We start from the raw sequence: 27642 nt of genomic DNA, 5'->3' as shown, positions 1-27642 counted from the left end.
AACAACACGACTCTTCTGAACTGTTTTTGTGATGACAAAGACAAGATGATGAAATTCACGTCTACATCACTTTAGGTGTGTTTCAGTTTATGCTTTCGTCAAGTCGGCTTACAGTTAAAACAGACGCATACATGCACTGACAAGTGCAACGCAAACCCACACACGCACACACCTAGTCAAGGCAACTCTCTGTCAAGTGGAAACATCTCCTGTGGTTTATTTTGCTCATAAAATCTTCCACCATCACAACATAATTTAACATGTTTATTTCTTCTTTTTTTTTTGAATATTTACAAATAGACATTTCAAAAGTAGGTGCACCATAAAAACATAGAAAGCTGAAATAATGTGTTGGTTTTATTCCTAATGCGAGTCATAGAAGCCAGACCAGTTCTTGAGTTTGAAAGAAAAAACTTCCTTGTGAAACATCCTGAAATTAAAATAATTTACCATGATTTTAAAACAAAATAAAATAAAACAATAAGTATTAATAGCCTTACTCATATCAGCACTACCACCATGTGTCCATTAATAGAGAACATGTACGGTGGTAAGTCCCCAGAGGGATTAAAAACATGATGTCATCACTCTTACACAGCTGATAGTGCCTCTGGCTGAAAAACCAGTGGGGTTAAAGGACAATCTGACATTCAGTTATGAACATTATGAACAGAAACATACTGATAAAATGCATATTAGAAGTCACGTGGGTTGAAAAAAGAAAAGAAAACTAATGGACGGTTCCTGTAAAATGAAAGTCCAGCCTTTCAGTCAAAAGGGACTTTCCCCAGGTTGGACTCTCCCTGTGTCTTTTTCTGTCTTTTATGATGTAGCCATGCAAAAAACACCTACAGCCTTATCTTTGAGGAAAACCCCAACATCCCTGGTTTTCCACCTGTAATTTAGCACCTTTCACCAGGACCTGTTTTGGACGATGATGTGGCCATCTGAAATGTCCCACGTTTTCATCCCTGAATATGGATATTCTTCCATGAACGTTCATTATTGTCCTCATGCTTTTTTGTCCAAATTTTATTGTCTCACACACTTCTTTTATGTACATTATTATTCTTTAGACACCTGTCAGTGCAACAAATAAATTAATTCATTTCAAGACAGACAATTTTACTACTGCAAGGTAAATGTACGTATAAAAACTATAATCGTTAATATGTAGAAGAAGAAAAAAAGAAAAAAAAAGAGGTCCATGGCTTAATGTGCATCAAATGTGACAACTGAAGGATTGTGGGAGAAAAGCTTTAAAATATTTTGTTCCCCATGTCCACATTATCTCAAATTCTCTGTCACTTGCTCTTATCTGTAGTCTCCAACACAACATCTTCTTTCCCTCTGTGTTTTGAGAGGAGGAGGCAGAGCTGTGTGCCATACTATATTTTTAGCTACACTTGCAGGACTTCACGATCATATTGGACAGCTGCTCCACCTGCAAGTAGAAAATAACAGTGATGTGATAAATTATATATTGTTTTCACATAAAATGTTCTGCAAACATTTGACCTGAAAGTGACTGCAGTATAGATACCTTGTGTTGCCTCCCCACATAGTAGATGATTGGCAGTGGCTCTAGTGTCTGTGGCGCACAGCAGGGCTGGGCAGAAGCTCCTGGGTTATGAAGTTTGTACAGTGCCAGAATCTGTAGGCAAGATTTATGAGAATTTACTCACCAAGACAACATGGTCCGGTTAAATTCAGATAGTCCTAGTGCCGTAGTGCTTAGAGCTAAAATAATACAAATAGTCTTTGCATTTTGGTTTATTTGAATCATCAAGAATTATTATGGCAACATATAAATACAACATTGCCATTAACATTTTTTCCAGACTTTAAGAAATTGCCTCCTGGGGTTCGGAAGAAATAACACTCATGAAAATGCACGCATTACCTGAGAATATCTGTTTTCTGTATCCCAGATGTAGGGGCAGGACCCCATGCAGTAGTTGGCATAGTAACCCGTTGGCTTATGGATCCACTTCCATCCTAGATCTTTCCTGAAGTCAATGTACAGTTTCTTCAAACAGCAGTTGTGTGATTGGCTGCAAAAGAGAAAACAGTGTGAAGATGTGGGATGAGATGGTGCAAAGAGTGTTAGAGCACAGTTCAAGGTATGTGTGAAATCAAGTCAGTTTTAAAGCTGTAGGAGGATACATGTTATGTTGGGAGACAACATTACACTCCATTTCACCCTATGGCTGGGCCTTGGATGTATACTCCATCTTGTGTATATGTGTGGGGGTAAATGAGAGGCGCACTGTAATCTGTCTAAGATTATAAAACATTTTAAAGCTACAGTCCATTTATTATACAGCCACTAAAACGACCACAGAATTACAGCATGGATAAACAGGGATAGTTGATGTTTGTTGTTTCAGTGGTCTGTATTTTGAAGCTGCTCGTGGTTTAGTAGGTTACTATTGCAGCTTTAAAGCAGAAATGGAGTGGAATAAATCATTAAGGTCAGAATTGCTTACGTGCTGCAGCTGTCCGTCGTGTCAGTGGAACGTTTTGTGCGTAAACTCTTGGAGTGGTTGGTTTTAGGGATGGACATGGTAAAGATGTAGGGTAGCTGCTGGTTCAGCTTCTGTAATTCTTTAGTGTCTCCCCTCCTGGTCATAGTCCCAGAGATGCTAAAACTTAAAGTATCATCTGTACTGCCGCATTCACAGTACCGCCGAAGTTCAAACTTCTGTTCATTCTCTAGTAACAGAAAAAAATCATCGAGGAGGGAAATATTACCTAGAAATTATATGATATCACACATGGGCTGAACTAAATAAATGGAAAGATCAACAAATACATGATGATCAAGTAAAAATAAATGCTTATCTCACCATTCCCTTTGAGCCAGGTCCGCAGAGGTTCAGTGACATCAAAGGACAGCCATTTGTCCTTCAGCATGTTTGTGACAAAGCGAGACGCAAGGTAACGAGTCGAGGTCCCCTGGCTATAGTATAGCTCCACTCTCTCCTCAGACAAAATCATGGGCTCCTTGATGAGCATCCGTAGCTCTGCTCTGGTGAGATGCTGATCATCCCCGACGTTACTCCGTATCTCAGCGATGTTGAAGCTCATTGAGATGACCGTGGGCTTGTAGTTGGTGTTTGAGTTATTTTTTTCTGTATGATGTAAGAAGAGGAAATTATGTTTTGATATTTTGACAAACAACCCATCTAAGTGCATTTAATGGGCAGATGTACATCTCATGTATATCTTATGGTACAATATTTCAAAAGAACTTCATCCATCAAGAAGGGAACCAACTTTCATGGTAGATGTACTTTAAACTGTCTTTTATTAAAAGCTAGTTGCAATGTGTTTTTAGTCTATTAGAAGTTATTATTATATTGAAAAATGTAAAGAAAGCTAATGTGGAACAGTTTAAATGTTGGACCAGGACCAAATGTCAGTCAGCACAACATAGAACTTCCAAGAAATCTTTTCTTTGACTGTCTCAATAACTCCGTATCAAACTTGCTTTAAACATGGCATTTGTATTGCTGCAGACCTAAGTGAGTGCAGTGTTAAACTTGATGTTGTTCAGATGAGGGGTTCTCTGTGCTTTGTTCTCTGCTAACAGTCTTTCTCCTATAGTGACTGCTGCTCCACTCTGTATTTAGGGGGAGGGGCACACATGTACAAAAGAGGCATGTTTCTTTGGCTAACTTTGCCAACCCTTTGACCTCTCCGTTGAACCATTCCAACTAGGCCAAGTTTACCCTAACATAAACTTAATTATAACTTTAAGCATAAAGCCAGGAATGAACCCTTAAACTGCCTTTTCGTAGGATGTGATAAAATAAGAATAAGCCACAATGTTACTAAATGTCATCACTCCTAGTTTAAAACTACAAAGGCTCTCACAAAATACCTTTTTTCAATTTTCAATTTAACTTTATATGATGATTATTGTCTGTGGTTTCCTGTGACAGACAACTTCTTGGTACTTAAATGTGCAGTTCTCAAGAAAGCTGCTACCCACAATCTGCCTGTCTACCACATTTTAAACGTGCAATCATTCAAACACATTCGAACCTTATAGCTGATCTCTTTTTAATACAGTAATGTTATGATGATTTATGACCTACTTTAAAAGGCACTGCACTAGTATATTTAAATGCTTAGATGTGAGCTAGTCCCCTAAAACCTTCACTCTACACCTCTGCTGTTTCTCTGCTCTCCCTCATTTTGCCATTTTCCTCTGAATTCATTAACATTAGGCAAAGGCAACAAGTTTTGGCATTAAAACATTCTATTTGTGTTTAGGATTTACTCATTTTTCGTTACACATTTTGGTTATTTTTAATCATGAATCTTTACTTGTTTTTTTTTTTTGTGAGACCACTCCTAGAGCTTATTTGGTAAATCATCCTATCGTTATTGTATTTGGTAAATGGTATTTAATGTAAATGGTTTTTAGTGTAATATCTGTAAACACAAGGAAAGAACTATGATTTTTAAAGGGATGACTGGGCATTGTAAGGTTAGAATTAATGGACATATGGCTCAAAAACATCAGGTCTCTGGAATTAGCGGGTTCAGATTTTTCAAATAAAGCCAAGTTAATTACAACTTTTAACTTCTAAACTGTTAACAACACCGATATTTAGTAAACATTACAACACTTAGATGTATATCAATGTTTTTTATGAATAAAGTAAATGAAAGGCTTCTTTCATAAGTGCTTGTCAGGATTACACATTAATCAAATAAAATGGCTGAGCTCAGTGTTGCTCAATAATCATAACTGCAGCCAAGTGTTCATCTCCTCCAGCTGTTGCTTAAGTTGACCAACATGAATATTTTGTTCTTTTACAGTTTTGCTGCCCATATGCGCAACTTTAATCCCCGAGTCTGACAGCATGAAGATGCCTAGAGGGCTTGATAAAAAACAGAGACAAGCTACTGGAGGCTTTAACACCATAAATGTATGAGTGTTACGATCGAAAAGATTAAGTCGAACAGTGACATGCAAAGATAAGCACAGGAAGGCAGAAGATCAAGAGTGAAACACTATAGAAAGCGAGTGAGAGGCTCAGAGAGGGGCAATGTAACTGTTAAACACAATGGTAAGGAAACAGCACAGGGAAGAATGCACTCTTGAATATAACTCACAGTTGTGAGGGGTGAGAGGGTGTGAGTGGGGGTGTGGAGAAATTGGAGATGTGTATCAATGGAGCGCAAGTACTGGCCGGGACCCAAACCCTCTACTCTGTCTCAGCCTGCCAAAGCAAGGGTTCTCTGCTCTCAAGTCCGGGAATTACTCTCTGATAGGAATTGCAACCCAGCCTTGCATACTTGTGCTACATATTCAGCCCAGGCTGTACCAGGATACTCCATGTCACAGCTGCTTGTATATCATCTACCATCTGCATTGTGGCTGAGGTAGTGTTTCACCCCTTGCAGTGAGGCCGAACTGAAACCAAAAAGAACTGATGTGGAGTGTAACGGGAAATGAGATGACAGTTTACTGGTACCACCCAGAGCAGTCAAATATTTGGTTTGAAGCGTATGAATGGAAACACAGACGGTCACAACAACGTACAGTATGTCAAGTGGAATTGGTGTGCCAGGCAAACGCATGCACGGAAAGTCAGAGTCTCCATCTAGTTAAAAGTGAGATAAATGTGTTAAGGGTTAGAGAAGTGTTTGCAAAACAGGAAATTAAGTCACTTCCCCTAAGAAGCATATTGGCTGCTGCACCATAATTACGTTGACGCTTTATCTTCACTTCTACTTTCTAATTAACAGAGTTTGCATTGTCTCTAGGGTCCTTTCGCTGAAATGGCTCTGTGATCAAAATTAATCAACATTTAGAGTAGAAAGTGTAAGAAATGAGCTCCATGCTCAGCTAAAAAAATCTCTCTCTCTCTGCTAGACGGGGTAGAGATAGCATCCTAGCCTGCATATAAATGTGGGTGTGGGGGGATTTGTGTGTTGAATCAAGGCCTATCCACAGGTAAGCCGGGGACAGCTGTTGTGACAGGTTGAGTAACAGCTCTATAATTACCAGTAGGAGGAACCAGATTCCAGCAACTGACTAAATATCGGCCTTCTTCCCTCTCAGCTCCACCTTCCCACAGCCCACTCATCAATGTCTTGTTTCCCCACTTCACCCTATTTCACACTTGACTTTGGTCCCCTGTTGCTACTCCTTTCTACAATACAGCTTTAAGTTCATTTACTTGTAACTACAATAATTATTTCAGAGAAGTGAACTCATTTCATCTCAGAATAGCTCAGAAGTGGCTAGCTTCCAAATGAGAAAAGCGTTCCCTCGTGTAAATTGGACCAAAACTCCTTTTAACAGGAGGAGAACTTGTGTGGGCTTCAAGGGAGAGATATGAGCGCTAAACAGCAAAAGGAATTTAGCTTAATCTACCACACAATTACCACGATGAAGACTAAACCTATTATGTTCTAAAATGCTCTGCACACAAATATGTTTCCCCCGTAGAATGATTTTGAGTGTCAGGAAAGTGTCTGCTGCCCAATAAAAATGAAATGTAGAAAAGAATTGTTAATGGAAATAAAAAAGAAATTTTCCCCTGTATTCTATTTCTGCTGTTTTGTTCAAACAACTTATCACAGAAAAGCAGAAGCTGGATAAAATCCTTGCGTGTGTGTGGCTTTTTTTAAATTCACAATTGCAAAGCAGTTCTTGATGGCCTTAACATTTATCCTCATACATTTGTCATTCTCCTTTTTCAGTGTGCAGAGGTTGACTCAACAGTGGCTCCATAGTGTAATGGTTTACACATTCCCCTAGCAAGCGAACCTCCCAGGATTGAAACAGCAAAATCCCTAGCTTGATCCCAGGGGGAGACAAATCCCTTGTGTCTCCTCCCAGAAAGGCATCCGACATAAAAACCTGCCAAATCAAATACGTGGTGCTACATGCTGTTGTGACCCCTTGTGAGTAAGGGGGCAGCTACTTTCAGCTGTTCCCTTATTAGCTGATTCAAAACAAGGCAGCGGATAGTTAAGGCAGTGGATGGGTGTTCTGTGGCATTCCAGAGCTATAGGAAACACATGCTCCCCATGGGCACCGCTTGCACCGGACCTGAGTCATTCAAGATCTCAGTGGCCATCAGCCTGTCTTCCTTCCTGTCAAGCTGCCCTGTCACAAACACACTGCAAACACATTGATATAATAAGCTCAGGAAACCCGCAGATAGAGGAGTGCAAAGGAAAGAAGTGAGAGAGAGAGAGCGCGATATGGATAATCATGGTTCAAGGGACACACTGAAACTAGTCAGTGACAAAGAGAAGCAAAAATGATGGAGAACAAGTGACAGGTTAAGCGAGGGAGAACTCTATGCTCAAGTTACAGGAAAACCCCAATCCCTGAGGGTCAAAGAAAGAAAATGAAAAGAAAATGAAAGAGAAAAAGAGCAAGCATGGGTGCGGGTGGAGGAGTTCATTTCATGTCTCTTCCTATTGCTTTTCTACTTTTCATCCTGTTCTTTGGTTGTTATCTAAGCAGAACAAAATTGTGCTCTTCATTTTGAAGGTTGCTTTGTTCTCTCTTTGGTCTACACACTCCTGAGCGTGGTCCATCCACTAAAGTGTGCCGTTTGAAGTGGCGGATAAAAGGGGGATAGTGTGGATGGCTGCCTGATAGGGTGATGAGTATAGACATGCAGAGAACAATGGAGCATAGAAGCAAAACTAGAAAATATGTTTATCGTAATAGTTTGGGAATCATTAGGCAATTACAGCCAGAAACCATTTGGCTGAACAAACATCATATGCAGCCTTGCCAGACAAAGAGCAGTAATAAAGCAGTAAAAATGCCATGGATATCATGTAAGCAACACAGCATCAGACCAGATGCTGCACAGAGTTCTGCTAACTTGTAATGCCTGTGATCTCTGAACCCCTGAAACTGCCTCAGGATCTTTGGTGGAGATCATAAGGGTTACACGTGTTGAGGGAATTTATGGTCAAGATTGGAACTGACACCAGCCATAAGGCATACAGTGAATACTTGGGAGTGCAGCTTGAAACCTCTGGACAGCACTGTGTGCACTATATTTAATATTAGTGTTGATCAACCAGACAAAGAGCAGTAAGGACTGTACAGGGGGACTGTAAGCAATGCTATTGTTATGTTTCTGCTAGTAATAACAACATTATTACCGCAGTATTGCTGTAGTGGAGGGATTAACAGCAGCACTTCATGTTACATCTGGACAATAACTATTTTTTCAGAGTGGAAAGTGTCAGTGCAATGCTAGTGTTCCCCTTGAATTATGTCTCAGCTGCTTGTAAATGTAGTAGCATAAATAACAGTCATTACTTGACATTCAACTATAGTTAAGCCATCAGGAATTGCTCCCTTTCTTAATATTCAATCAGGATTCACAGATTCAAGATTTATATATTGCTGCTAAGGGTAATTTTATACTCACCTTTCATGATGAACCTGTTAAGCACCTTGGCAAAGTATTCCTCCTCCTCTTGTTCTATGGGTATTTTTCTCTGTTCCTCAACCTGCTGCTCCTGCAGAATCTCACTGGTGCTGTTGTAGAGTGATAGCAAGTTGGCAGGGATCTCTTCCTTCTCCCCAGCCTCATCTGGCGCCTTTTGCAAACGCAGTTTGGTGAGGATCTGGCTCCTAATGGCCTCAATGCGTTTTTTCTTCACCATCTCCAAGTCCACAGTGTTACATGTAGACAGATTGTGTACACTGCCCACCATGTACACGACCATCAATATCAAGAACCACAATTTCATGTTGACGGCTTGTCTGTGCAGTCACTTGTGTTCTTTGGTTATTAGTAAAAGCTCCTCCAACTTCCCTTTCAATGCCTTCGTCCAACCGGGGATCCTTTGGGAACAGTGAATCACTCAGTGGAGAGGTGTCACTGACGCAAAGTGTTTACACACGACACAACAATTACAGCAGTGTGGAGAGTCCTGAAAATTCACCACCACGGCTGTCACTGCTGCTGTAAAAAGTACCTAACACATCTGTCTTATTTGCATAGAAACAGGTGGAAAGAATCCCAGTGAGCAGACAGACATCCAGTGATGACACAGCCTCTGACTCAGCCAAACAGGTAACCCAGTGATGTCCCACAGGATGAAGCAAGTCCAGAACAGAGCTGTCAAATGCTAAAAGAGCCCATGCACACAGTCAGTGCCCTTTTGTAAGTTTCTACAACACCTCTAGGTCCAAAACAAACTACTACCCATCAAGGATTCAGCAGATTTGTTTCTGTGCTCACAGACCAATGTTTGATTGATATGTTTTCAAACCTCCAAATGCAAGATTATATTATGTTATTATATAAACTGAATCCTGTCTATTTTAGAGCTAGCATATCATCCTCCACATGTCACCACAGTCTTTCTTACAGAGGCAACCTAAGTGAATGTGAAAAGAGTAGTATGGCACTCAGCAAAATGAAGACAGGTGTTTACAGAGCCTAAGTTACTTGTTATCTAAGACTAAGACGTTTAAATTGGCACAATTTCTTATTAGTGCTAATGACAAATATTTCCCCTGTAATGTTCTGTAATAAAGAGAAAATACTAATAATAGTCTCTGCTTAAAAAGTTTGAAAATGATCTTCCTATTTTTTTAGGTTTGGTGAGATGACCTCAGCCTTTACAGTCCAGATAAAACTCTCAGGCGCTTTTAGTCAGTCCGGAGCTACCGGTAATCAAATATCAATGGTTAAAAGAAAGAAATTGTTCTCAAAGAAGTTACTTTCACCAGCTTATTCAATTCCAGTCACAAACCTATGCATGCCCCTATAGAAAAACATTTCACAAACATGTACAGCTCTTGGCTCTAACTACCTCTTTTTACTAGTAACAACATGTGATCTGTGTACAGCTGCACTACACCAGAAATTGCTTTCAACGCCTCTGTCTCATGCCTACTTCACAGACAGAGCAGCTGTCTCTCTATCCCTCTCTTCTCTCTCAAACATGATAATACGATAGTGTATGCTCTCTGGGTTCCACTTGTGAGATTAAATGTCTCAAGCGCGTTTGCTATCAGAAGATTAAAATGTCAGTCTCAATGAAACAGTGTCCTCCGGTAACAGATTTTAAGTTTGACACACCTTTAAATGGTGATGTACCATCCAGACACAGCGGCAGTAACAACAGCAGTAGCCGTCCCTCTTAACTTATGCTGTTTTGGGAACTGGATTTTAGTCTCGTCTCTCTTCTATCTTCCCTCTGTCCGTCCAGCAGTATCACCTCGTTATTTTCCTCTACAGTTTCTTCACACCTTCTTCCTTCGAGGCTCCACCGACAAGACTCCCTATTCGCACCTCTGTTTAACTCTGAGTCTCTGCTCGTACTCTTTCTCTCTCCTCCTGCTTGTCAGAGCTTGCTGGTGACAAAGTGATTTGTGGGAGCTCTGAGCTTAGATAACTTCTTTTGCCTTGCTCTGCCTCTTTCTCTCCCCCCCTCTAGCTCTTCTCTTTCTCTTGTTCCTGTTACTCTATTAGAGCGAGCAGCTCTCCGCCCAGGAAATGAGGGTAACGGCCGCAGTGTAAAACATCTGCTGTTTAACAGAGCTGACTTCTGTCCACATCAGGAAGCCAGGAACTGAACATGCTTAATAACTGACTTTAGAAGCATTACCTCTGTCACACTGCGATGTCTGCAGCTGAGGCAGCGATGATATGTCAATAAAGTCTTATACAAATTTTTCACCGAATGCCCACCACATTTACCTGGTGGATAAAAAGGTGTAAGCCAAACCATGTCAAAGAACTGAGCCACTTGAGACAAGCTGGTTTAAAAATAGAAAAGTGAATTTCAAAGCATTGGGAGCCAACAGGGCAGGGCTGTGTGGTGCACTGTTCTGTGTCTGGGTGCTTTTTAGAGGTTAGATTGTATATTTTCAAAAGAAGGGCTAGACTAAAACAAACTGTTGATTATTTCAATCTTTTTGTCTCGTTCTGATGGATGATTCAACAGAGAAGTAAAGATAGCAAACTATCGTTGCACAGTGGAGACTCTTGGAATTTTTTAAGGTTTGCCCAAATGTGCTCATGAATAAGCTGTTCATTACAAACTGATAATAAATAGTGACATTCAGCATTAGGGAAAGTCAGGGCAAAAATCCCCTTGTATTTCAGCAGTAATATAACAACAGTTGTCAGTCAAACAAGGAACCTAAAGGCTGTTTAAGTGTCAGCTTTTCCGTGGCTCTGATTACTCTTAATGATAAGATAGTGAGAAAAAAACAAAAAAGGGTGATCAAATGTCAGCAGCCATTACTGTAAACCAGTCAGCCACAACATCAACAGCATCTTATTTAGTGTTGTTAAAGCCTCCATACACTGTCTGGGCATGGAGACAGGACCTCTGGGGCTGTCCGCCGATGCCTGGCACAAGTAGAGTCTTTGGGTCCATTGGGCCTTCATGGACTGGGCTTGTTCTGTGGAATCCTGCGGTTGCTCAGTCTGACTGGGAGTATGGAAAACAAAGCCAAAGCTTGTGGATCTTGGCTGTGTTGTTGATCCATTTCTGAGCAGGTTTTTTGCAGTGTGGCAGTGTGTTGTCCTGCTGGGGGAGGCCCCTGCCATCATGGAGTCCCTATGACATTGGGGGATCTACATTGGAATTTAGGTAGGTGGTATATGTCAAAGTAAAAGTCGTATAAATCCTAGGTCCCAAGGTTTCCCAGCACTGTAAACAGATTATGCTTTTACTGTTACCTGTGTGTCTGTTTTTAATGTTGTTGCCGATCTATGTCGTTTGTGTTGTGACACCTAAACTTTGATTGGCATGCACTGCCACCTGGTGGGCAAATATGGTATAACGGTTATAGAAGTGACTTTCTTGTCGATAATAAGTTTGGTGGTATGGATATTTGGTGTGGATATTTCAAATTATTTCCCTTACAAAAAATATACATTACAAATGTATACTGCTGTTTTAACAACAGGAAAACAAGATAGACAAGAGTAATGATTGAAAATTACAAGAGGAAAAAATCTCACACACAACACGCAAATCCAGAAGAAGTGCGGTTGAAGACAAACGAGACAGACTGTTTTATCATGGCTAAAAAAGACCTTTTATGTCGTCATGCTTTTAACTGGACGTGTATTCTGTAATACAATTAAGAGTGTCACAGTGGATAGAGTATTTTAGGAAACCCCTGAACAGAAGTTGTGTGAAAGTTTGCTGTAGCAAGAAATCTCAGTTACATAAGTGCTTAAGAAGATGGCATCCATCTCTTACTGACACTGCACAGCCATCCTGTCTGACCAGTCTGCCATGGGGTATTTCATACCTGTCACCACATAGCCCGCATGGCAGTACCTCAAGGTGTCTGTGTGTCTCTGAGCACAAGAGTGCAACTTGGACTGCTTTCCCATCATTCACATTGAAGAGCTAAATGATTCTCTGTGTCATTCTGCTAAAGATCCCACACAGCTGTGGTAAACACTGAAGTCTCTGAAAGAAGTGAGGTAAAATATTCACAGTCAACAGAGAGAACAGATAGTATATAAATCATATCACCACATCAGATGTTGTAAGGTCTTACAAAGGTCTTTCCAACTGACGACAATATTGAGAACTGGCATGAAGTTTGCTCTGGGATTTGGTTTGGATAACAGCTTTTACTCTCAAAGCTGAGGTCATTCGTTTTTATGCTAAACGTTTTATAATAAATCATATTGTAGATGCTGACTGGGTGTTGTTGATTGTGTGATCTAAAGCCTAATTAGGGGAAATTAATTTTAGTTGTCACAAGTCTTGGGGTTATTTTTGTACACTTTTCTAGCACTGGGTTGGACCTCATTTGCTTTCTGAATTGCCTTAATTCTTTGTTGCGCAGATTCAATGAGGTACTGGAAACATTCCTTAGAGGTTTTGGCCCATATTGACATGATAGCGTCACGCAGTTGCTGCAGTTTTGTTGGCTGCACATCCATGATGCAAATCTCCTGTTCCATCACATCCCAAACCTGCACTGTTGGATTGGGACGTGGGTATAGATCAGGGGTGGGCAACTCCAGGCCTCGAGGGCCAGTGTCCTGCAGGTTTTAGATGTGTCCTTGATCCAACACAGCTGATTTAAATGGCTAAATGACCTCCTCAACATGTCTAGAAGTTCTCCAGAGGCCTGGTAATGAACTAATCACTTGATTCAGGTGTGTTGACCCATGGTGAGATCTAAAACCTGCAGGACACCGGGCCTCGAGGCCTGGAGTTGCCCACCCCTGGTATAGATGAATGGACATGGTGAAGGTTCTTACTTGAAGCAACAATTGTCAAGTAGGATGTGGTGTTTAAATTATGCTCAATTCTTCTAAGGGGCATAAAGTGTCACAAGAAAATATCCCCACACACTTTTACATCAGCAGCTCGACCCACTGATACAAGGCAGGATGGAACCATGCTTTCATATTATATATGCACAATTCTGACCCTTCCACCTGCATGTTCCAGCAGAAATCAAGACTGGTGAGAACAGGCAATGTTTTTTTATAACTTTCCAATTGCAGAAAATTGTACCCTCATTTCCCTGCTCTTAGCCTACAGGACTAGCTCTAAGTGTAGTCTTCTGCAGCCCATCTGCTTCAAGGTTCAAGGCATTGTACATTCAGATTTGCTCTTATGCATACCTTGGTTGTGACAAGTGGTTATTTGAGTTACTGTTGCCTTTCCCAGAGAACTGTAGTCTGTTGGATACCTTCTTTTTTTGGACCAGTCTTTGTAAACTCAGGGGATGGTTGTGTAGGAATATCCCAGCAAATTATCACTTTTTGAAATACTCTGATCAGGCCATCTGCCACCAGCAACCATGCTATGTTCAAAGGCACTTAAATAACGTCTCTTCTCCATTCTGATCCTCAATTTGAACTTCAACATATCAGATTTTACTTGATTATGTCTACATGCCTAAATGCAATGGATTGCTGCTAATCACATTAAAACTTTAGCAAGCACCTGAACAAGTGTGCCTAATAAAGTGGCCGAGTTTTTTTCTGTTAAGTTCCTTCTAGTATCTTCAATATGCACCAAAAATGTGCCATATAATACATATTTAAACTACTCATTAACTTTTTGCTACTACCTCAACGTGCTTCTTCTTCTCTTAGGCTAGTGTCACCTGTCTCCATGGTTACAACGAAAGTGTATACGTGCGTGTCTTACGCAGGCGACTTTGTGAATTGATGTTCTGTGTTTGGGCCGTATTTCTGCCCTTTTTGTGCATTTTGCCACAAGTAAGGTAAAAGTTGCGTTTATAGAAGTATTATTTCTGTGTCGACACGTTTCCGAGGCGTCGTTTTAAAGGGACACTGCGTTAAAAATGACTCGCACTGAGTTAGTGGACTGTGCCGATTGGAAATAATACCTGTGGGGTTACCAAGGTGGTGACGACGCATCGGGAGAGGAAACAGCAAAGAGCCTTAATAGCAGTGAAAGCGAGAAGGTGAGAGTCCTCTTTAGTGTGACATTAGTAAATTCAAGACCAAGCAGCCTGACAGGAAATACCAGAGATGGCTATTCTTTGTAGCTTTGCGGACGTTTGATGAACTCAATACTGACTTAAAGACAGATTCTGGACCTGTGTGGCTCTCAGACGTTGAAAACGGTTACGTCTCCGTGAGTTAATTTTGTCCTCAAACACACATATCTTGCCCTGTGACTTTTATTTGGGCCCACCTTTAAAAAATATCCCCAGTAATGAAAGATTGCAGTGAAAACTGATGAAGTATAGCACCGATAGCGATTTTAAATAAAATGGGGAACATTTATTTTTTGACAGGTGACAGTTTTCAACTGCCATAATGGAGAAATACGAAAAGCTGTCCAAAATTGGTGAGGGTTCCTACGGTGTGGTGTTCAAATGCAGGCACAGAGATACTGGCCAAATAGTCGCCATCAAGAAGTTTGTGGAGTCTGAAGATGACCCAGTTATTAAGAAGATTGCCTTGCGAGAAATACGTATGCTGAAGGTGAGAAGACATAAGTTCTGGTATCAAGTTTTCCACATGTCACACCACACGTGTACACTTGCACACACACACACACACACACACACGTGCATGCTGTTGCACAAGCTACAACTCCATGCTATATGAATTGATGAAAGAGTTTAACAAAAGGCTGTGAAGCACTGACACTGAAGTGTTTGTGATGTGTGCTCGTCTTTTAGCAACTCAAACACGTGAATTTGGTCAACCTGCTCGAGGTGTTCAGGAGGAAAAGGCGGCTCCACTTGGTGTTTGAGTTCTGTGAACAGACAGTCCTAAATGAGCTTGACAAACATCCCCGAGGGTAAGTCAGAGCAGCACAGGAACAGCATGTGACAAAGTAACTTTTTAAAATATCTGTTCACTCTTTGCCAGTTTGGGATTAGTGATTATGTTTGTTGTGGTAGAGCTACTGAAGGGTAACATACTTGGAAATTCAAATAATCATTCACTTCAACCTCCAGATGTGTTGATAAAGTAACATTATAACTAAGGAATTTAGGTTTAAGGAGTCATTTATTTGGCAAATAGTTTGCCAAAGAAGTATCTGGTATTTCTAACAGGAGAACGACAGAAGAAAGGAACAGGGTGAATTAGAAAGAGGGAGCAAGACTGTAGCTAAGAAATTCTGGTGACAGAAAATGCTGGCAGTAGAATGAGGGCATAATAGGCAGTCTTAACATGAAGGATCAAAAAATAGGAAAAATAGCTCTTGTCTTTTCTCTGCACTTTGAGCAATGTATGGTCACAAGCCAAGATTTCAGTTTAGCTTTTGTCACGTGAACTCACGTAAACCACAATGGCTATCTGTTGTCTTACCATTTTTCTTTTTCCCACGAGACTGTGCAGCAGAAACTCTAGCTGGTCTTGAAAACAAAGGCGCTGCTGCTTTTAGAGACAGGCCTAGGATTACCCGGGTGACCGCAGGGCCGAGTAAAACACCACTTCTTTTATTGAAATGGCTGGAATGACAGATGAGGACATTGTAATTTGTAAATAGTTTGTCTGTTTTTCCTTCCTTTGTCTCTTGTTGTCTCTAGGGTACCTGAGGCTCAGCTGAAAAGTATAGTATGGCAGACTCTGCAGGCTGTCAGCTTCTGCCACAAACACAATGTCAGTATATTTTATTATATGTTGCACTTCATCTAAATGATTTGCATATATTTATCTGACGCAGGTGAGCACATGCCTTATTTTTCTTAAATTGCTCATTGGTGTAATACTTCCTTTCCTCTGTACTGGCATTTGACTTAGTGGCAAATGACTTACTGTGGAGGATGGTTGACGCTTTCTTTTTTTATATTAATCAAACCAAGTCTTTATAGATTAGATTAATATAAAAATGATGTTTTGTTGGGGGTTTTTTTGTTTGTGTTTTTTGTTTTTTACTCAGCAAAATCTCACGTATATAGTTGTTTTATAAGTTAAATTATCTGATATCTGTAACATATTCATTTTTTAAATATATTTTTTCAGTGATTGTTATTTGCCAAGCATTTATATCTGTTTTTAAATGTTATATATTGCTCTTTATGATACACAGTTCTGCTTAATTCTGTATCTAAATCTAATTACTGACTATATAAGCACCTTTTTGTGCATCATTGTAGCAAATATACTATTTCATAGTCATTTTTAATGTTCTCAAAGCCTTTATTGCAATGTTTGTTACACGTCATAATAGGTTCCCTTCTGAAATGTCAGCCTGTAAAACTAGTTGGTGCCTGTAGGGGGAGCAGTTCGCCTTATTGCTCCCTCCTACACACACACACACATATATATATATATATATATATATATATATATATATATATATATATATTATATATATATATATATATATATAAGCATAGGCAGTCTATCTGGTAAATAAAAAATAAAATAAACTCTTAGCCATACAGTATTAAGGTAAAAGTGTGAAGGTTTCTAATCTCTTGCTCTTGTTCTTCCCCATTCATTTTTAATTTGCCAGCCTTAACATAAGCTTGTGGCTCTGACACAAAGAGACTGTATATCATGTTGCCTAAATCCCTGATAATGACTGTTTGTCTCACAGTGCATTCACCGTGATGTAAAGCCAGAGAACATCCTCCTCACCAAAACCGGAGTCATCAAGCTTTGTGACTTTGGCTTCGCCCGTATTCTGAGTAGGTCATTCAAGGAAGGGTGTTAATTTGTCTGTAATGACTTATTCAACACAGATCCTATATGTCAGCTCTGCTCATGGCCACCTCACTTTTAGAGTTCCAGTGAATGCATTGTACAGTGTTATTTCACTGTCAGTCTCTCTTTACCCCTGCTGCGTAACGTTTCAGTGTCATGTTACCATACATTAACATGTAATCTTTCACCATGTCTTGTAATCCCTCCCTCAATGATGTACGTGTTATTTAGTGTGCATTATTCAGTATATTAATGTTTATTTGTATAAGTTGTCACCATCTGTATTTGTGTTGGTATACTAGCGGGACCGGAGGATGACTATACAGACTACGTAGCAACCCGCTGGTACCGGGCTCCTGAGCTGCTGGTCGGGGATACTCAGTACGGGCCTCCTGTTGACGTGTGGGCTTTGGGCTGTGTCTTTGCCGAGCTCCTCAATGGGAACCCACTTTGGCCCGGGAAGTCTGACGTTGACCAGCTCTACCTCATCAGGAAAACTCTGGGTAGACTGAAGAGCTGTTTAAAAGACTAATGACACTGCATGTAACATCAGCATAAATTTACATCTACAATCAGGAGAACTGTCTTCTGTCAGACTGTCTGGTAGCTTTTTTTTTTTTAACTAGAGAAACTGAACTAGTTGCTCAAAATAGGAGCGGTTTCCTCTTATTTAGTTGCTTGAAATTTTTTCACAATATTGCTAGCTTATTGCACCCATTGCATGCAAATTGCTATTTTGTGTGAACTGAGCCAAACTTGTTTAGGTCCGAACACACCCTCGGACAACAAGAAACTTTTCACAGACAGGCTGGGTTAATAATCAAATTTCTGACCTTAGGTGACCTGATCCCCCATCACCAGCAGGTCTTCCGCTCCAATGTTTTCTTCAGTGGAGTTAGCATTCCTGAGCCTGATACAATGGTATGAAAACTATTAAAACCAAATCTGTGTTCATAATGAAGTCACAATGAATGGAGTTATATACATTCTTTTTTTTTATTTTTTTTGCTATAGGAACCTTTGGAAAAGCGCTTCCATGGAGTGTCTCCCCATGCCCTTCAAGTTATGAAGGTATATTTAGTGTAATACAGACTGGCTGATACACCATCATGATTAATGCTACTGGACAATTTATCAAAGACAATTTTTAACCAAATCAGTCCTCCAGGCCCAGCCAGTATAAGCGAATCAGTGTTTGTCCACATATTTTAAAAAGCCTTTGCTTCATGCTAAGTCTCTGTGTTAACAGTCATCCCTGGTGATGGATCCTTCTTTGCGCCTGTCCTGTGAAGAGCTGCTGGAGCTGCCTTACTTCCAGGAGGAAGGAGGACCCAACTATAGCCGTGAGGGGGAGCGCCTAGGAAGACGACATGACAGAGGCTCCCGCCGCAGACAGGCTGGGGTCAGTGTGACACACAGGGGTTTAATCGTGCAAGAAAATGATCCAAAGCCCAAAGAGATTGTCCACACTGCTACAGCTACAAATGTCTTAAACCGGTGAATGTAACTCTACACAGGCTGACAAGGCATTATCCTAATGCATTGTTTCCTTCTCTCTTTCACTCTCTAGGCTCAGTACCTCCCTCAGTTACCAAACAGTAACATCTCACCTGCGCCAGAAGTCAAGAAACAAGTGAAGCAAAAATATCACCTGCCCAACATATAATAAATAAATTCATCTAGTGTTTAGTGGCTGAAATGTGTAAACGATGGAGTAAAGTTCTGCTTTGCGCAGTCACTTAAATAAGCTGATTTGAAGGAACATACGTTCATGTTGTGGTAAGTAAAATACGATTTTAATTCTGTGATCACTTATAGATATAAACTATATTCTTCTTACAAAAACCAATAGTTTATATATTATCAGCTGAGATTAGGTCAAAGAATGCACAATCTATTCGTTTTATAGCTAAAGATACATCTACAAGATTGAAACAAATGTCTTGTAGTCACCACTGTGCCATTGCGAATTGGCTACAAGACTATACCGGTTTTCTGATACATCCAATAATTACTAATCATACATTAAAATATTTGAGCATTTTACCATATATAAGAGAAACAAATGCATCTATCTTCAGATTCTGTAAACATTGTTAATGTTGTTAATGTAAACCAAAAAAAGAGCATTTAGTATAGGATATTAGCCTGTATACTTGATGTTTAACTTCATCACACAGTCATAAGGTTTAATAAAAACCCACCACGAAAGCCAATACTTTAAGTAATTTGATGGGTTTTTAATGTACTCCAGCCACTGTCTCAATGGCGGTACCTAAGGTCTGATGCAGGCATCCACTCTGTTACTCAGCCATCCAGTGGAGTACGCATCGGCACACCAGCATCCTGACACATGGCTTGATTCATCACCTGACCTCAAACTTATCAAATTACAGTTTTAACTCCTTGTTATACAGTTCAGTGATCTGTGCTGTAGACAGACAGGGTTTACCATACACTATAAACAGCCCTACTTTTTTTTCCTGGTAAAAGCAACTTTTCACATGATTAATAAAATTTCCCATTCATCAATGAAATTACTTAATATGGAGCTCTTCTCTTGTTTTATTGTATGATTAGGATGCTTTCTTTAAAAACAAGAGATTTCATGGAAAGATGGGTGGGAAAAGAAAATATACCACACCGAACAACATTGGATATGGTGTAAACAAGATGATAGAATTTATATAGACAGAAAAACACACTGAAGCACGGGGCATGAAAATTGATCGTAACAGCTAGTGATATCAGTCTTAAAAGTTTAGAAGATTGAAAATTCAGACTATAGTTTAAATCAGCATTACTACCGGGGTGTTGCAATAATTGTGTATCTACGAGGCACATTGGCAAAGCCACTGTACTCAGGGCTGAGGTCTATGCTGTCAGGTCCGCCAGGGCAAAAGAAAGTGAAATGTTGCAGCAGTGACACCAGGAAGAGGAAAATCTCCATGCGAGCAAGAGACTCTCCAACGCAAGATCTCTTTCCTGGAAGAAGAGCATAAATAAGCCAATGAGAAAAACAATATACATCTAACTGTGATGGAAAAAAAGATTGTTTTATGATTCTTCTGGTCACAGAAAAATCTTAGAAATAGTTACTCAGAATATTCCAGGAAAGGGCATAATACCACAAAAATGTGTTAATAAAGTAGATCCAATGAGGAGCACATTTTCTAAAGGCGTGGAGGATAGAAGGAAATGTGCATCATTACCTGCAGAGAAGGGCAGAAATGCAGGGTTTTTCTTAAAGTTCCCATTGTTGTCCAGGAAGTGCTGGGGGTTAAAAGACCATGGAGTTGCCCACCGTTTTTCATCTTTTAGCACAGAGTGCAACAAGGGAATAATTAGTGTATCCTGTTGAGAAAAGATGTTCAATCAGATGGGACGTTTCTTATCTGGGAACATTCTGCATAAACAGCACTAAAATAGATTACATCAAAATACCTTGGGAATTGTGTAACCCCTGAAAGAAATGTCATGTAGTGCATAGTGAGGGATGCTCAAGGGGATAATATCTAGAAAACGTTGAATTTCATGGAGGACTGCGTCTGTATATGGAAGGGACTTCTTGTCTTCCATACAAGGGCAACGCTGTCCAACTACAGTGTCAATTTCCTGCTGAATGGTCTCTTTGGAATGAGAAGAAAATTGCAACATAATTAGTGGAGAAAGCTCTAAAGTCAGTAGCAAATCAGCAAAAAATATCAGAAGACTTTCAAATATTTTAGTGCTGCTTTACATAGATCTCTGGAGTGAACAGTTAACATGAATTACCAATTATAATGTCATTCAGTCTGAAGTTTTATTTATTTTTAAGAGAAGAAAATCATCAGAGCAAGTGTGCAGAATTTCATTTGCTTTCTGTTTCTACCTTGTATTTTGGGGTATTTGATCAGAACATTTAATGCATATCTGATAGTTGAGCTGGTGGTTTCAGTTCCTGCCAGATAAAGATTCAACACTGTTGACACCAAGTTGTCATAGTGGAACTGACTTGTAGGAATGTGCTTTTCCTGAAAGTGAAAACAATTTTATCAGTTTAACAATACAACCTCAAGATTACAATTAAAGACTTTAAAATGCACTTGCAGGGGAATACCAATGCAAAGGAATTGTCTTATAATAGGGGGCATGCACATTTGTAAAAGAACAATTATCAGCAGTAAATAAAAGAAGCCTAAGTGAGGTAATTCACAAAGATTTAGTCTGGTTATTAAATTTAGTTCTGTCACACCTTATTGAGTCTTAGGAGGAAGCAGTCAATGTAATCTCTGGGTGAACTTGCGTCCAGTGTGTCCTGATGTTCTTGGATTTTATTCATAATAAATGCTCTCATCTCCTCAAGTTTGGCAAACACATTGTGATGTGAACCTGGCAACCACTCCATCAACCGTGGGAAGATATTATAGAACTGTGATGAGAGTAACAAAAAAAAAAGACTTGTGTTGCAATGTTGCTGAACTCTAGCTATTATTTGGGCACATTTGGTTTTTAATTGAATCATAAACAGACACATTATGTTGTAATTCCCTGTTGCTGTGTCCTATGTCACTTAAACATTCACCTATGACACATAGATAAGCTGTTTTTTAATAAGTTATTGTTACAATGACTGCAGATCAGCTGGTGTGCACAGTCAGCTCTGTTTTGAGCGACTTTCTTTAAACACTTAAGGTCCAAGCCGAGCACCCGTCTACGTGTCACTCACCTGCCATGCCAGTTTCATGTTATTGTTACTATAGCTTTTACCTGGCCCTGAGAACTGCTGCCAAATTTCAAGGTGTCTGAGATGATCTGCAGAAGGTAGAGGAAGTGTTTATCATCATAACTGAAGCGCTGGCCAAACACCAAACAGCAGATAACATTGGACACAGTGCAGCTCAGGAAGAAGGTTGGATCAAAAGGTTTAGCTAAAAAAAAGAAAAGAAAGAAAGACATTCATCAGTATCACCCATGAAACAACAAACCGACACTAGTCAGTAGTCCAACAATTTTCATTATAGTCCTGTTTTATTATTATCAAGAATTATATGAATACTTAAAACAGTTGCAACAACGACACTCAATCAAAAATATGTTTATTTGTGTTAAATGCTTTTTTTAAGTTTAAGGTACATTTTTAAATGTTAATAACTAATTTTGTATTTTATTTGAAGCAGTAGGGCATGTAAAGATTAAAACTGTAGTATCAGTATTCTAACAGAGACATTAAAAAAGTCCCTGTGTAAGAAAACGCCTGCAGATGATAGGAAATTGTCTTTTGTTACTCAGTAATCCAGCAGAAAACTAAAGAGCATCATGACAACTGACACGTACAACAGCCCTGAGAAACTGTGAACTTTAAAATTTACTGATATTCACTGGGAATTGGGCTTACTAGCTTACCAGCAGTCGAAATCGCATCAAAATATATGACACTGTTTTACCTGAGAGCTTTTAGGATGATGTAAAATAGGCAACATTTACTTATATGTGTACAAAAACAGATCCAAAAAATATGGTGTTTCTGGAGCAACTTTTGATTTATTTATAACTTGATAATGACATGATTTGTGACTGCAAATAGTGTTGGTCAAAAAACAACCAGCAAGTCACAATGGACATGGTGCAAAAGCTCAAATGTACAACATCATTTTGTTTATTTTATTTTGAATGTGTGAATATTTGTTTAGAACTCTGTATATGACAAACTGAACACACAAGACAAGCACAGTCACCTTTCCATATTCTATACCAACCATTCATCTTTTTAATGCAGCCCACCAGATGACTGCTCTCCTCCTGGATCCACTCTTCCATTCCTTTACGTCCCATCCCAAAGTCTCTCAAAGTTGTCAGGGTAAACCTTCGTAGCTGTTGCCAACACTCTCCATTGCTAACACCCAAACCTTTTGAAAGGTAGAAGTAACGCATAGTTTCATAAACATGACCTTCACAAAAAAGACACATCGTAACATTAAATCCTCTATATTACCGTAGCCTTTGGAAGCTTTGAAAAGTAACGGGATAGGTCCTCTGCCAGTGAAGTCATCTGCTTGGTCCACCAACGCCTCCTTCACAGCATCATACCCCAACAAAATCACTGTGCGTTGGGGGCCCAGATACATAGTCATCACCGAGCCATACTTATCACTGAGCTGAAGGGTTAAATGGAAAAATGAGTGAGCTTATACAGACATACTAATCCCTGGAACCTTTAACACCAAAGCATAATCCTATGCCACAAGCAATGAAATATTTTGACAATCAGCTGAGGCTGATGTATGTAAATAAATAAATAATGGTTTACTGGTATACTATAATGCTGTCTTACACAATAAAAATAACAATCAGCTGAGCAGTTTTTCCATAAGAATGCACAAAAACATTCACATACACACTGCAATCAAAACAGTCAGAACATTGTGTTAAACATTATGTGGGGGTTTATGTGTTAAGAAGTAATTCAGTCACCTTTAGCATAGTTTTGAATGGGGCCCTTTTGTCCATTTGTAGCACATTTCCGATGATCGGCAGGGCAGAGGGTCCTGGAGGTAAAGCAAGTCGCCTACGACTCTTGAAAAGCCACAATAACGTCAAGACAGCCCCTATTAAAATTAACGTGCCAGAAAACTCCATGATTTTCCAGGACAGAAACTCTTGCTGTTCCCTGGAGTTGAAATGGCTGAGAGATCAAAAGAGAACTAATTGAAATGCAGCCACTTACGCTGCTTGTCAGGCGCTGGTCAACCTTTTGCCTGGATTTCACGCTGAGCTGCGGAATGCTGTTGAGCAATATGCTCAGCCTTGTAGTCGTACTTGAATCTGTCGGTTACATGTTTAATTTCAGATTGGTGTGAGAACAGTAGGTCCTGAAGGAAAACCCCTTTTTTATGCTTATGTTACTAAACACCCACATAAGAGAGAAGGAAATCAGCTCTGCAGAAAATGCCACTGTACTGCAAGGAATAACCTTTGTCAGTGGCAGCAACATTTGCATTATTCCATAGTAAATACGAAGCACCTTTTTGTTTAGCCTCAAATCTGTCATATCATCTGGGTTTATTTGAAAAGGTTAAACAAACAGAAAAAAGAACAAGTTACATTAATAAATACAGACGTAATCAAATGATCAAATAATGAGTTTCAGTACAAATATTAAAGACTTTGTGGTTTGTGTTTAAAAAATCATTTTGTTTTTAGACTGTTAAAAATATGAGTTTGTATTTTCATTGAATAATAAAGAAATGTGAAAAAATGTAAACAACAAAAATGGGCACAGTTGACATATGAAAAGTCAGCCCTTTACCGTATCATTGAGCTAACAACAAACACTTCTTTGTTAGACATAGTGCTTCCAGTTATATTAAATTGAGTGGAGCATCAGCAAAGAGGCAGCAAGAAAATATAATTTTGTGGTATTAAATATTTATATACATGAGCTGTCTTATTTAAATTACAATTTCCTTTCACAAGGAAATGCACAAGAGCAAGAACACATTCAGCAGACAAAAACAATAGAACAAGAAACAAGATTCCATTAAAAATCGTGGGCGATCGTGGCTCAAGAGTTGGGAGTTCGTCTTGTAATCGGAAGGTTGCTGGTTCGAGCCCCGGCTCGGACAGTCTCAGTCGTTGTGTCCTTGGGCAAGACACTTCACCCGTTACCTACTGGTGGTGGTCAGAGGGCCCGGTGGCGCCAGTGTCCGGCAGCCTCGCCTCTGTCAGTGCGCCCCAGGGCGGCTGTGGCTACAATGTAGTTTGCCATCACCAGTGTGTGAATGGGTGGATGACTGAACGTGTAAAGTGCTTTGGGGTCCTTAGGGACTATGTAAAGCGCTATACAAATACAGGCCATTTACAAAAACACCAGTAAAATTTTAAGATCTGCCAGGGGAATAAAGGAATCTAGACTGACCACAGTTTGCGGTTTGTACCTGAAGCCAGTTCTATCAGGTTTAGTTTGTACATCAAAGGTTAAATATTACAGTTGTAGTAAATAAATGGAAGAACAGGGGGCAAGTAGTTTAAATCCTTCTTTCTTCTTTATACAAGTGATGCCATTGATATCTGTCGATATATTTTTTTCCTGTTTTTTAATTTTTTTTAAATTTTTGAATCAGTTACTGAATGTTCAATCAAGGTCTGCTATGAAGCTATGGTTATCAGTATTTTTAAGCCAAGAGTGAGCAAGAATAATATGGGTTCAGTTTAACAATATTTCTACTGGGTTGAATAGTATGTTCAAACATACAACCATACAAACAAGTAGCATTACTCCAAGAATTAACTTTTGGAACAAATATCTTACATGGAAGTGGTAGAGAGCGTTGTGTTTATACATAAGCAGTGTCACTGCAGTGTTCCACAATTATGGATTTATTTAGATAACATAGTTACATATTTAATTCTTTGATGACCACAACAGAAAAGTTAAAAGTTATTCAGCTATGCCAAAGTTGTTTCTTCCTTAGAACTGTCTTGTTTTGTAGCATAGAACTGGTGGATTCTCTTCCAGCCAAGATTCAGCTTTGCAGACAGCAAGCTGTCATAATGTCCTGAGAGGACAAATTGGTAACACTGCTTTGACACTCAAAATAGAGCCAAAATTCAAAATACTCACTTCATCTTTTTCCTCGAGTTTTGTGGTGTTGTGTTTTGAATTTTTATTTTTGTTCAGCCTTTGTGATTTTGGTTCCTCTCCCTGTCTGTCTCCCATTGTCAGGTTTTTGCCATGTTATGTTAAATGAGAGTTTTGTTTTGTTATTCCCTATTTTACTTTGTCAGTTGGTCCAAAATTATTATTTTTTTAAAGTCACATGGGTTAGTGTTAGCCAGGGGACTGAAAGAGTCTAATTTGAGCAGTTTGCAGTTCATCTAGTTGAAAGGTTGTACTAAAACTGGTTCTACCTAGTTCAAAGGGAATATTTAATGTTAAGTATCAACTGGATCATGAAATGTATCTTTAAATGGAAGAATAGATGACAGGTATTGTAGAATCTTTGTGAATAACAATTGATGTTTCTTTCCCCTTGATTAAAGTGAGACCCACTAGTCTTGTTATTAAGCAAACAATAAGAAATTATTGATATAACACAGTTACATATTACAAGTTAACTGCAGACTGCATACATGGTGCTTCAGCAGCATGATGACAATGACAATGCAAAATGTCTTCATGGTGAAGACCAGACATGAAGGTTTACTTCAAAGAATAAAGCAATGTGCTTTTGGAAAAAGACAGACATCCTTCAATTCTATACTAGAGGATAACTTTTTTTTTCTTAAGTTAATGTCTGCTATTAAGCTACTGTCAGACGTATTTGTAAATAACCAGCAAGAAAGGATTCTATCTGAGCACCCTGCAAGTAGTAATAACAGGGTGCTCTGATAGAGGTTGTGAATACCTGAATACCATATTGTTAAATTCCCCCTAAAAAGATCCAGGGGATGAGGGAAAGTAACAAAAGGTGTCCAGGTTAAGAAAAAAGGAGAGAGGAGACAGGGAGGAAAACTGGTTGAATTAACAAGTTTTAATAATGTTTCTATTGATAACTAAACCAAAAGAGACGGACAAGCCGCTATCACTATTCAAAGAACGAAAACAACAAAACTCAGGTGTTGGTCAGTAAACTGAAAAGTAAGTAAAAGGATTAGTCACCAAACACAGACTCCTCTCCACAGAGCAGGAGCAATCAATCACCAAACACACAGCTCATTAGCTGCAAAATAACAAGGCTCTCTGGCACTAGAGCTCACCTTTCTCTGGCCTTAAGTACTTCTAATTGCTGATGGCTGTCAGCTGTACAAAAAAGATAGCACCTAAAGCTGGCCATACACTGTGCGATTTTTGGCCAATTTTGAGACGATTTTTCAGTCGTGTGACCATTTTGGGGATCGGCCCAAGTTTTGCCTTAATCGTGTGTCGTGCATTGTGTATACATGGGGAAACAAGAAGCGATTAACACCTCACGACCAGCTCCCAATCATCAATCGTATGGTCGCAAGAAAATCAAACCTGTTTGAAATCCTGTCGCCCCTCGTGAGGGTATCAATGCAGCCTCTCACACTGCGCAAGTGCAAACACAGAAATGGAAGTGAAAAAGACGGAGTAGCACGGCAGTGCAGCATGTATCCGACGGAACTTATTGTTTCGGAGGAAAATACGAACACAGTGTACAGTCGAGTCTTAATAGCTTACTTACAACTGGGCTCGTCAGGCACTCTTCTTGGCTGCAGTGGTTATTATTATATTTACATGCTTCCAGCTCCAGTTTCTGGTCGGTGACAACTCCTACTTTTCGACTCTCCTTTTTCTCCCTCCCTCGCTCTCACAGACACATAACGGGTATGGCAGTCCATTCTCCCTGCACAGATTACACTGCCCATGAGGCTACATTCTTTAGGGCTATGCCTGTAACACTCTGCCTATTGCTTTCATATTAAATCATTTTTTGAATAATAATTTTTTTTAAATATTTCTTCACGTCTCAATCTCGCGGCCGCAAGTAGTGGTGAC

The 27642-nt window shown here is 39.5% G+C and overlaps 3 protein-coding genes across 5 annotated transcripts; 1 reads left to right on the top strand and 2 right to left on the bottom strand.

The window, feature by feature from the left end:
* Positions 1-180: 180 nt before the first annotated feature.
* Positions 181-10422, bottom strand: tgfb1a (transforming growth factor, beta 1a). 2 transcript variants are annotated; one of them, XM_063493790.1, is made up of 7 exons: positions 10095-10422; positions 8430-9135; positions 2850-3134; positions 2490-2715; positions 1904-2054; positions 1544-1654; positions 181-1444 (listed from the first exon to the last, which is right to left on the bottom strand). In XM_063493790.1, the coding sequence occupies exons 2-7, from the start codon at positions 8752-8754 to the stop codon at positions 1397-1399; spliced, it is 1146 nt and encodes a 381-aa protein (XP_063349860.1). In that variant the 5' UTR covers positions 8755-9135; positions 10095-10422; the 3' UTR covers positions 181-1396. The 2 variants fall into 2 exon arrangements, with proteins under 2 accessions (XP_063349860.1, XP_063349859.1); XM_063493789.1 differs by having other exon boundaries at positions 8430-10422.
* Positions 10423-14557: 4135 nt separating this feature from the next.
* LOC134640973 (cyclin-dependent kinase-like 1) lies at positions 14558-18961 on the top strand. The gene is made up of 10 exons (XM_063493111.1): positions 14558-14610; positions 14774-14963; positions 15164-15285; positions 16022-16094; positions 17038-17128; positions 17447-17647; positions 17983-18065; positions 18159-18215; positions 18394-18546; positions 18715-18961. The coding sequence occupies exons 2-10, from the start codon at positions 14796-14798 to the stop codon at positions 18808-18810; spliced, it is 1044 nt and encodes a 347-aa protein (XP_063349181.1). The 5' UTR covers positions 14558-14610; positions 14774-14795; the 3' UTR covers positions 18811-18961.
* A 444-nt stretch (positions 18962-19405) lies between these two features.
* On the bottom strand, positions 19406-23862 carry LOC135932108 (cytochrome P450 2F2-like). 2 transcript variants are annotated; one of them, XM_065471934.1, is made up of 9 exons: positions 23598-23862; positions 23119-23281; positions 22883-23032; positions 21894-22054; positions 21379-21555; positions 21016-21157; positions 20589-20773; positions 20357-20498; positions 19406-20129 (listed from the first exon to the last, which is right to left on the bottom strand). In XM_065471934.1, the coding sequence occupies exons 1-9, from the start codon at positions 23760-23762 to the stop codon at positions 19948-19950; spliced, it is 1467 nt and encodes a 488-aa protein (XP_065328006.1). In that variant the 5' UTR covers positions 23763-23862; the 3' UTR covers positions 19406-19947. The 2 variants fall into 2 exon arrangements, with proteins under 2 accessions (XP_065328006.1, XP_065328007.1); XM_065471935.1 differs by lacking the exon at positions 21379-21555.
* Between the last annotated feature and the right edge of the window lie 3780 nt (positions 23863-27642).

The sequence above is a fragment of the Pelmatolapia mariae genome, linkage group LG14, assembly GCF_036321145.2.
Source record: "Pelmatolapia mariae isolate MD_Pm_ZW linkage group LG14, Pm_UMD_F_2, whole genome shotgun sequence".
Lineage (NCBI taxonomy): Eukaryota > Metazoa > Chordata > Actinopteri > Cichliformes > Cichlidae > Pelmatolapia > Pelmatolapia mariae.
The sequence above is the reverse complement of the archived record's forward strand: the minus strand, read 5'-3'. Positions and strand labels throughout refer to the sequence as shown.